Raw genomic sequence first — 11,612 nt, forward strand, 5'->3', positions numbered from 1 at the left:
AAAAAAAAAAAAAAAAAGGTAAAGTACTGAGGTTTCTAGAATAAAATGCCGTATTGAAATAACTAATACTTCCCAACATACAACTATTTTTAAAAAAATTTTAACCCAACATTCAAACTTAAGTAAACTCTTACTCTTCAAAATAAACCATTAACCAGATCTTTCTTAAACATTTATATGTTTAAGATTTTTTTAATTCACACACTGTCAAACCACAGAGATCAATCAGATTACTAGGAGACTTCTAGAAAAAAAATGAAGGAGTAGAGCCCTGATTTGATCCGGTAGGCCACAGGCCCTCCACGTTCCACTGGCGCTTCACTCAGCTAGCTCAAAGATACGGTCTCTAGGCAACCAAGTCCTGAATTAAGCAAACAACCACAGTAATATGAATCACTTCCGGATGTTCTCACTTTGCCTACCAGCACTTTCTTACACAAATACTTGTAAAGGGGTTTATTTAGCACCAGCTAGAAACAACCAAGTGTCCATCAGATACCACAAGGCTTAAAAATGTTCAAAACAGGTTCCACTACCAACTGGTATTCCCAGATGTGACACTGTGAAGCAGAAGGAATTGTACAGCAATCAGAGGCAGGTCACCACACTAAGCTGGAAAATGAAATTCCCAGAACATGCCAACTTGGGTCCTCAGATGTATTTTTACTGTTTTGTCATTAGGGATATTAAAATATATAAAAACAGTTGCTCTGACCTTAAGACTAGAAGAAATACATGCCAAATGAGGTCAAACTAATGGGCCACACTTAGCCCAGCCAGATTTTTTCCCCAGCCTTGACTGGTGGACAATCCATTCACTCAGCTGCCCAATTAACACTGGTTTTTCATAGTCACATCTATTTCAACACCTATTGATTATAAGGGGAAGTGGTAAACTATGTAACCCAACTCTCTTGGCTACCCGCTTCTTTTTTTTCACCTTGAAAGGATCTTTTGTGCCACACTATTCTTCATGAACTAAAAAGAGATCATTTAAGTTATTAACAAGAATGGAGACAGAAAAGGACTTAATTAAAAATAAAAACTACAATAGGACAAAGCAACTGCGGTTAACAGAACCAAGGAAAAAATATCAAGACTGTAGAAAATCAAGTCAGTGCAACAAAAGATGTATGTGAGACACATACCTAGAATGCTTATTTAACATAAACAAAATGAAGAAGAGTCATAGACTACATAGATCTAACTAATGATCAGAATTAATCAATACAGGCATAACGGACAATTTCCTAGAGCTAAAATAACCAAACAAGAGACATTATAAACCAAGAAGAGTCTCCACATTACAGGCAAAATTGCTAAGCCAATATCAACCCTAACATGTTAACTGGGGAAATGTTTATACCTCAAGGAACAACAATTCTACAAATTTCAAGTCACAAAAAAAGGAAAAGAAAAAAGAAGTCAAGTTACTTGTCATAGAGTTAAAATTAAGCTAGCTTCAGATGTTGTTTCTCAATAATAAGAGGTATAAGTAAACAAAGTCACATATATTTTTCTCAGAAAAATGAAATATGGTTCACCATAATAGAATGTAAAAGTCCAGAACTAGAAATATATATATAATATTTGACAAAATAGACATCAATTGCTAATAATAAACAGCTGGTTTTTAAACTATATTAGAGGCCTGTAATTCCACCACTTTGGGTGGCTGAGGCAGGAGGATCACTTAAGGCCAGAAGTTCGAGATAAGTTTCCCTTACGATCAACATAACAAGACCCCATCTCTACAAATATATAAAAATGAAGCCAACAGATTATTAAACTGAAAATTTTGCAAGGTTTTAGAGAAATTAAACTAGTTAGACTTCGAGTTGATAGAATAAATCACAAATCAAAAGACTGACATTTAAACTCAAAAAAATGTAAAACTACAATGAAGAAAACAAATACAATGAAACATCAAGGGAAAATGTTTGTAGCAAATACAAGAGAAAGTCAATGTCCATGTTATAAAAGAGCTCACAAAAGTTAACATCATGATCCTAGAAGCCAAGCACATAACAAAAATAGAAAATTTGCATAAGAAAATAATTCTGATAAACAAATATATAAGAAAATGTTTAACCTCTCCAGCAATCAAAGCAATAGAATTTTAAACAGGAATAAACCTAAATAAATTATGAACATTAGATGGCCACTGAAAAGAGTAAATCAAGACAATACAGGCCGGGTGTGGCTGCTCACGCCTGTGTCCCAGCACTTTAGCAGAAAGACAGCTTGAGCCCCAGGAGATGGAGACCAGCTGGCAACACAGAGAATCACCATCTCTACAAAAAAATATTTTTTTTTAATTAGTTAGGTGAGGTGGAGTGGGTCTATAGTCCCAGGTACCTGAGAAGCTGAGGTAGGAGGAGTATCTTTGTTCTTTCAAGGAAAATTTCCTATATTCACCTTTTTTTTTTTGAGACAATGTCTGGTTCTATCACCCAGGCTGCAGTACAGTGGCGTGATCTCGGCTCACTGCAACCTCCCCCTCCCAGTTCCAGTGATTCTTGTGCCTCAGCTTCCAGAGTAGCTGGGATTACAAACACATGCCACCATACCCAGCTAATGTTTTTTGTATTTTTAGTACAGATGGGGTTTCACCATGTTGGCCAGGCTAGTCTTGAACTCCTGGAATCAAGTGATCCGTCTGCCTTAGCCTCCCAAAGTGCTGAGATTACAGGTGTGAGCCATCACGCCCAGCCAAGATACTCAATACTTTATTGTAATATAGGCTTTGTGCTATATAATTTTGCCCAACTGTAAGCTAACATCAGTATTCTCAGCACAATTAAGGTGGGCTGGGCTATGATATTCAGTAGGTTAGGTGTATTAAACGCATTCTGACTTACAATGTTTTCAATTTTCAATGGGTTTATTGGGATATAATCCCTTCATAAATCAAGGAACATCTGTGTAGTAACTTAAAAATCTGAATTTGTGATTAGATCTAAAAATTATATACACAGTTTCTCCTCTTAATCCCTTCTTTTCCTTCATTATAAAATTATCACTGTAAAAAGCATTTTAAATATATAGTACAGTATTAAGTAAAAAGGAAGACTCACACCCTCTAACCCCATTCCAATCCCTAGAAGTATCCTCTGTTTCTGGTGTTTTCCTTCAGGCAAAAGCTAAGGTCTGAAGTGAAAAAACTAGGGTTACCAACCTTAGGACCTTGAAAGTGGCAAGAAAATTCCTGTCATCTTCACGTTAAATCTGCTTTTCCTTTTGCAGATTTAATGTGAAAATTCAAGAGGCTGGGCACAGTGGCTCATGCCTGTAATCCCAGAACTTTGGGAGGCTGAGGTGGGTGGATCACAACGTCAGGAGACTGAGATCAGCCTGGCCAACACGGTGAAACCACTGGTCTCTACTAAAAATATAAAAAATTAGCTGGGTGTGGTGGCAGGCACCTGTCATCTCAGCTACTTGGGAGGATGAGGCAGGAGAATCACTTGAACCCAGGAGGTGTAGGTTACAGTGAGCCGAGGTAGCGCCACTGCACTCCAGCCTGGGTGACAAGAGTGAGACTCCGTCTCAAAAAAAAAAAGAAAGAAAGAAAGAAAAGAAAAAATTCAGGATATCCTTTATCCAGGTGCTTGGATAAAAGTTTGTTGAGTGCAGGCCGGGTGCGGTGGCTCAGGCCTGTAATCCCAGCACTTTGGGAGGCCAAGGTGGGCGGATCACAAGGTCAGGAGATCAAGGCCATCCTGGCTAACACGGTGAAATCCCGTCTCTACTAAAAAATAACAAAAAATTAGACGGGTGTGGTGGTGGGCGCCTGTAGTCCCAGCTACTCGGGAGGCTGAGGCTGGAGAATGGTGTGAACCTGGGAGGCGGAGCTTGCAGTGAGCTGAGATCCCACCATTGCACTCCAGCCTGGGAGACAGGGAGACTCTGTCACCAAAAAAAAATAAAGAAAAAATTAGGTGGGCATCGTGGGGGGCGCCTGTGCTCTCAGCCACTCGTGAGGCTGAGGCAGGAAAATGGCGTGAACCCGGGAGGCGGAGCTTGCAGTGAGCCGAGATCGCGCCACTGCGCTCCAACGTGAGCGACAGAGCAAGGCTCCGTCTCAGAAAAAAAAAAAGTGTATTGAGTGCCTACTGATTTCACTGTGCCAAGCAATTAACCATCACAGTAACTGTGTAAGATGCATAGTGTTCCCATTCTGCAAAGGACAAATTTGGGCTCACTCCGTGAGGTTAAGCAACTTGCAAAACCAGAATCAGAACTCACACCTGCCAAAACATAAAGTCTGATTCTTTTCACTGTGGTAAGATATCTCAACATTCAAGATTTTCAAAGACATTTTATTCAGACTTTTTGAATTTCTATTTTACTTAATTATTTGTACTATGAGAATACAGAATCACATGACTTTTCTTAGTAATAATAATGGGTACTAACTAGTTGACTCTTTACATTTCTTAATTTTAAATTTTGCTAAGCTGGGTGCGGTGTCTCACGCCTATAATCCCAGTACTTTGGGAGGCCGAGGTGGGTGGATCACTTGAGGTCAGGAGTTCGAGACCAGCCTGGCCAACATGGTCAAACTCCCTCTCTACCAAAACCACAAAAATTAGCCAGGTGTGGCGACGGGCACCTGTAATCCCAGCTACTCAGGAGGTGAGGAAGGTGAATCATTTGAACCTGGGAGGCGGAAGTTGCAGTGAGCCCAGATCACACCACTGTACTCCAGCCTAGGCCACAGAGCCAGACTCCATCTCCGGGAAAAAAAAAAAAAATTTTTTTTTGCTACATTTTCAGCTACGTGGTAGGGTAAAAAGCTTTCAGCAGCGACATTAGAAATGAATATGCCCCATTTGCAACATTGTTACGATGTAGAAAAGCACTCAGCTTCAACCACTTTTAACAAACACACTTTTAAATGCAACCCACTTCTAATGGTGGAGCCTGTCCAAGGCTGTTGCACTAAATTAAAATCAGAAAAAAGAATGGAGGTTTCTTCTTAAAATGGTCTATGTCACCATTTTAAGAGTTAAGAATAAATCTCACCCCATACTTCCCCTTGGTAATTATAAATAAATGAATAGATCAGCTCCTAGTGCCACCATGTCATTACACAGCTACATGCTATGGTCCCTTAGTCACACTGGGTCTCATGAGATAACTAGACTTCTCATCTGCACAAAGAGAGCTTGGGTAACCATCCTAAAAATGATTTCCCTCAACATTTAAGTGAAGTTCCTCATTTTGAGAATTCTAGAAGTGCTGGGCATGATATTCTTCCTAGTCACCCTGCCTAACCATTTTGTTTTCTTGCTTCTTAAATGTCTTAACTTCTATTTGCATGATCACAGGGTGCCAGCCTGGACATATCCCACTGTTCATGGAATTCTGATATCACTTACAGGGAGAAGAGATCTGAAGAGCCCATCCCAGATAATGCTCTATGCCAACAGTAAAGACATATGCACAAAAAAGACTTTGTTTCCAAGAACTAATTTCTTTCCAAGACACCTTTCCAATTCCTCTAAATTACAAAAAGTGACACGCTTCTATTTAGTGCTAAGCTCAACTTATCACCGTGGAGTTGCTGACAATCTCCAACCAGCCAGCATTCCTACTTTCCCTTCTACAAGAGGGGTTGCCCTACTCCTTGAGTTGGGGTACGGGCACTCAGCAGCAGAAAAGTGGCCCATGACAGACTTGAAAGCGCACACCAGGAATTGTCTGAAACTCAGAATGCTGGAATTAACTTTCTTCCTGTGACCTTTAACCTAGCTGAATTTTCTTCCATTTCCAGTACTAATCATACTTTCTTCTCACTTGCAGACTTCCCTGTTCTGTCCTGCCTGACATGTTCTCTTCTTGGTTCTTTTCACCTGAACCTTATTCTGATCTATTACTTCCTCCTGTCCAAGACCTGAGCACTGAACATACCTCACACATTTAAATGTTACTTCCTTCAACTGAATGAAATGGTATTCATCACTCCTACACAACTGCTCCTTAGCCAAAACAAATGTAAAACTCAATAAGAACAGGCAAAAGGATAAAAATAAGCTTCGATTTAAGCATAAATAGTAATTTAAGATGTATAAACGACTCATAAAATCCTTGATCTATTGTGTAGCCCTTAGCAAAAAGCCTTGAATCATTAGGTGATATTTCATTAGAACAGCGGCTTAATTTCAATATTGAAGCTGCTCTCCAAACAATGAAGAAAAACAGAAATCTCTACATTTTCTATTTCTCAACCACTCCCAGTGCTCATTTATAGGAATTACCCCTAAATTTTCCCACTTAACCTTTCAGGGAAAGACAAACCCACACCGACAGAAAACTCTCGTCTCTCTACACTTATACTCTCTTACTTATACTCACTGCCTCTACGCAATCATATTCACTCTCTACACACTCCTCTCTTTTCCCAAGAAAGAGCTCTGTTACAGGCAGAGGAGAAAATGGAGAGCCCCAGGATACACAATGGGGCCACTGTACTAAAAGGTGGAGCTTTTAGTAGGAGGAGTAGAGGTATTATAAATAGAACTGAGGAGGGGAACCTTTTCTCTCTCCGATCTCTATGATCTTTATTCCTGGCCTTGGAGTTACCGTAAATCCCAGATCTTGGGGCTCCTCCAACTTGGGAGGGGTGGAGGTTATGAAGGAAACAGGATGGAACCAAACCAAAAAGGCAAACTGGGCCTAGTGCTAGAGGGGAAAGAGGGGCCCTAGGAACACACAAGATACAGCCCGGCTCACCAAGGTAGGAGAAAGAACTGGAAGAGATTAATAGCTAGCTAATAACAAAGAGCATGCCATTTGTCCTTGGTGCACTCCCAACACGTTTTAGGGGTGGCAACAGCCACATAGGTGACTGACAGGGATTCTAGTCCTCTTCTCTCACCATAACATTCCCAGGCTTCTTTCCTTTGCCCTCTCTAGTTATACAATCTAAATAGGTGCTTCCAACATTGATTTTTTAAAAACAAAGCCTTAAACAACAACAAAAATCACCACACCCAGTTTTATGATTGCCTCCATAAAATAGACTAGGCACCTTTCCATGATGCCAGGCCAATGGGCAGGGTGTGCTAGGGTAATATGCCACTATTATGCCCTCCCTTAAAAAAAAAAAAACCCAAAGATCATCACAATGGCTCCACTGCCTTTTTTTTTTTTTTTTTTTAAGACAGTTTCACTCTTGATGCCTAGGCTGGAGTGCAGTGGCACTATCTCAGCTTACCACAACCTCCACCTCCCGGGTTCAAGCAATTCTCCTGCCTCAGCCTCCCGAGTAGCTGGGATTACAGGCAGCTGCCACCACGCCTGGCTAATTTTGTATTTTTAGTAGAGACGGGGATTCTCCATGTTGCTCAGGCTGGTCTCCAACTCCTGACCTCCAGGTGATCCGCCTGCCTCAGCTTCCCAAAGTGCTCGGATTACAGGCATAAGACACCAAGTCGGGACAGTTACTTTTTAAGTATGCAAAAGCACTCAACTAAAAAACACCCCAGGGGATCATGCCCCTGGGTGGTCTTTAAAGGAAATGGGCTACTATACTGGAAAAAAACATCTGACAGGAAAAAAGACACTCTAGAGTAGCTGAAAATAAAATGTCTTGCTAATGCAGCACCTGATGAAGAAAATATGATGAAGTGTAACATTTTACTCAGGCCATGATATCCCAGCATAAGGCAAAGTTCTAAAATTGTTTTAAATCTTGTTTCTCAACAGGGGGAGGAGTGGGGGGCAAGGAAGGACCATCGGAATCACTAGAGGCATTTAAAATACAGTTGGCCCTCCTTATCCGTGGGTTCTGCATCCATGGACTCAACAAACCATGGATCAAAAATAGTCAGAAAAAAAATAAAGATACAAATAAAACAATACAGTGTAACAACTATTTATGTAGCATTTACATTGGATCAGGTATGATAGTAATCTAGAGATGTTTTAAAGTATATAATATGTAATATGCTAAGGTTATATGCAAATACTATGCCATTTTATATAAGGAACTTTGAGCAACTGTGGATTCTGGTATCTGCAGGTGTCCTGGAACCAAACCCCCACAGATACCGAGGGACTACTATATATGTGTCTGGACCTCCCACCCAGATCTACTGAACCACAATTTCTATGGTAAGGCCCAGATAGCTGTATTTTTTTTTTTTTTTAAGTTACCCAGGTGATTCTAATGCACACATCTGGTTAACCACCACAGTTAAAAAAATGATCAGGCCAGGCACAGTGGCTCACGTTTGTAACCTCAGCACTTTGGGAGGCTGACGCAGGCAGATCACCTGAGGTCAGGTGTTTGAGAACAGCCTGGCCATTATGGTGAAACCCCGTTTCTACTAAAAATACAAAAATTAGCCAGGCGTAGTGGCAGGTGCCTGTAATTCCAGCTACTCAGGAGGCTGAGGCAGGAGAATTGCTTGAACCCGGGAGGTAGAGGTTGCAGTGAGCCAAGATCACGCCACTGCACTCCAGCCTGGGCAACAGAGCGAGACTCTGTACAAAAAAAAAAAAAAAAAAAAGATGGAAACTATTCTTCAATCAAGAAAACTACAAGTAGACCAAAAAACTCAGGCTTCAGTTTCCTCATTAAATGAGATGGTTGAATGAGATTAGCAGTTGAACTAAATTAGTGGTAGTGTTTGGGGAAGGGGAGGTGTTAGCTAAAACACCCTCTGTAAAAAGTGAATTTTTTCAGGAAATTCAACAGTAAAACAAAAGCAGAGCTACTTTGGAAGGTGTGTTGAGGCTCTTCCCTCTCACCCCCAGGTCACCTCAGTGGAATCACCAAAGCTCCACAGAGCACAAGATGGTCTCTTAGAACGGCTGCAGCTTTCAAATTCTTTGACCTTCCAAACCTAGAAATCCACAATTTAAATGGCAGAGAACTTACAATTTTTGTTTTCTTATAAACTTCATGAGAAAATGTGCCCTTTTCTAGTGATATAGCATGTCTTGCTATGTCATCTTCTATTATTTAGAAAGACAAGTGTTACCCTCCTAAGTCATCACTGAAACCCAAGCTCCAGTTTCCTGGAAGTTTTAAGCTCAGAAAAGAAGCCTAGATACAAGAGGGCATGCAAAATACAGGTTAGTGTTTGCCCCAGGAGAAGGAAGAACGGGACCAGAGGGGCACAAAAGAGACTTTAAATGCAGCGATGTTGGTTTTGTTTTGTTTGGTCTTAGAGGAAAGGGAAACATCTCAAGTGTTAACACTTGTTAGTTCTGGGATACAAAGATGTTTGTTGTATTGTTCTCTGGAATTTCCTGTAGCATTTTAAGATTTTCAGAATTAAAACACACACATACACACACACACACACACACACGTGCACGTTTATTAGCACCATTTCAAACACCCCTTTTATTAAATGTTAATTACAAATATTTCATTATCCCTCACTTGCCTTCACCAAAGGTCACTTATAGAATACATGATCTATAATTACATCTACCCTGGGACTCTGCAAAAGAACACAAGCACCAGAACAAAAGAAATGAATCAATAATACCAAACTGACACTCTAAAATTAAGACCACAACGTTGTGGGGCATCTGAAAAAGAAAAAGAACAGCCTTACAAATTCACTTCACAAAGAATGCAGAGGATGCTGCCTCTGAATATTGCCAAACAGATGGACCTACACCAACAGTACTACACTTCTAAGCCTCCCAAACCAAGCACACACTCCACAGGTCATAGAAGGAGACTCAATTCATATATAAATCAAAATTCATGAAGAATAAGTGAAACATTAAAGCCAAAAACTTCAAACCCTAAAAACGCTATTTCCACCCGACAGTTGGTAATGCCCAAAACACGTACAATAAGCATAAAACTGAACAATACAAACCTGGAAAATTTTTCAGTACACTTAAATGCTCATCACAGTAATTCATGATAAACTGTCCTCAAGGCTACTTATTGCCATAAATACCCTACCTATACTTATTCCCTCAACCACCAGCTTCCCAGTTACATCTATAACATACTCAAATAAATCTTTTCTTTTTTCCCCTGCCCCCAAAACAGTTTTGTCACCCAGGCTAGAGCACAGTGGTGAGAACACAGCTCACTGCTGCCTCGACCTCCCGGACTCAAGTGATCCTCCCTCCTCAGGCTCCCAAGTAGCTAGGACTACAGGCGCGCACCACCATGCCCGGCTAACTTTTTAAATTTTTTTTATAGAGACAGGGTCTTACTATGTTGCCCGATCTGGTCTCAAACAGCTGGGTTCAAGTGATTCCCCTCCACCTTGGCCTCCCAATGTGTTGGAATTACAGGCATGGACCACTGTGCTCAGCCTCAAAGAAATCTTTATTTGTATTCACACTATTATCAGTTCCCTTCTCTTAATCTTCTCTCTAGCCAGCCAATCTTTACCTCTTTGCTTCTTCCAAATGACAAAGGTACTCATAAGCCACGTTCTGACGTCTCCTTTCATCCATCTCCTCTGCAGTAAGTCTTTCATTATCCAGGACAGCTAAAACATAAAAGAAAGAATGTAAACACCAGGATCTGTAGGGTTCCTGAGTGATAAAAGATTGCCACAGTATCAATTTCCTGCTACTCACCTAGAAAGTCAGGGTAACTAATGAGTGTGTAGCTAGCCAGATGTACTACAATGACTTTCCTAAAACAAGAACTATGTGGTTTCAACTATACTCATCTTGACCTTTTTAAACATGGATGATAGTATAAATATGTACTAAGTTTTAGTGTAATCTTGAAAAACACTGTCTTGAGATTTTGGCCGAAATCTGTCCCTATCTGCCAGAACTCCTTCTAAATACAGATCTGATAATGTTGTTTCCCTCTTTTATTAATGACCAAAGCCAGCAGTTATTGAGAAATAAGTGACAGCAACTGTACTAAGCATTTTACACGCATTCTCTCATTGAAACCCCACAACAATCCTGTGATTATTACTCCTATTTTACAGATGAGGAAATTGAGGCTGGGTGAGCCCAGCCCCATGGCTAATAAGTGGCAGGGCCTGAATCCAAACCCGGAGAGTCTGTCTCCAAAGCCTGAGCTTAACCTTGAAGCAATCTGCTTCCTTCATGGGCACCAGGTATGGAATAAATTCCTAACTCCTTGGGAAGGCATTCAAGGCCTTTCCCAGTCTGGTCCCAGCTATTTTTGGAAACTCTCCTCTGCCCTTCCTCCCATCACTGTGCAGTCCACACCACTCAGTTCCCAACACAGTGTCCCTCTACTCTTCAATACCTTTGTTCATGCTCTTCCCTCAAATCCTGTCTCTTGTTCCACATGCCCTATCAAACTGTTTTTCTTTTGAGACAGGGTCTTGTTCTGTCACTCAGGCTGGAGTACAGTGGCACATTCATGGCTTATTGCAGCCTCGACTTTCTGGGCTCAAATGATCCTCCTACCTCAGCCCCAAGCAGCTGGGACCACAGGCGTGGGACACCACGCCTGGCTAATTTTTATTTTATTTTTTTTTTTTTAAGAGATGGAGTCTCACTATGCTGCCCAGGCTGGTCTCAAACTCCAGGCCTCAAACGATCCTCTCACCTCGGACTACCAAAGTGCTGGGATTACACGCAGGAGCCACTATGCCTGGCCACCTGTCAAACTTTCTACACAGCATTCT

The 11,612-nt window shown here is 40.9% G+C and overlaps 1 protein-coding gene across 1 annotated transcript in view; it reads right to left on the reverse strand.

Annotated features, from left to right (window-relative positions):
• IQGAP1 (IQ motif containing GTPase activating protein 1) overlaps window positions 1–10,475 on the reverse strand; it is a 113,882-nt gene extending 103,407 nt beyond the window's left edge. Inside the window, exon 1 of the mRNA XM_011978375.1 lies at window positions 10,382–10,475. Coding sequence (XP_011833765.1) covers window positions 10,382–10,446 — 65 coding nt within the window. The 5' untranslated portion in view covers window positions 10,447–10,475. The remainder of the gene's footprint in view (window positions 1–10,381) is intronic.
• Between the last annotated feature and the right edge of the window lie 1,137 nt (window positions 10,476–11,612).

This window comes from Mandrillus leucophaeus, unplaced genomic scaffold (assembly GCF_000951045.1).
Source record: "Mandrillus leucophaeus isolate KB7577 unplaced genomic scaffold, Mleu.le_1.0 Scaffold193, whole genome shotgun sequence".
NCBI lineage: Eukaryota > Metazoa > Chordata > Mammalia > Primates > Cercopithecidae > Mandrillus > Mandrillus leucophaeus.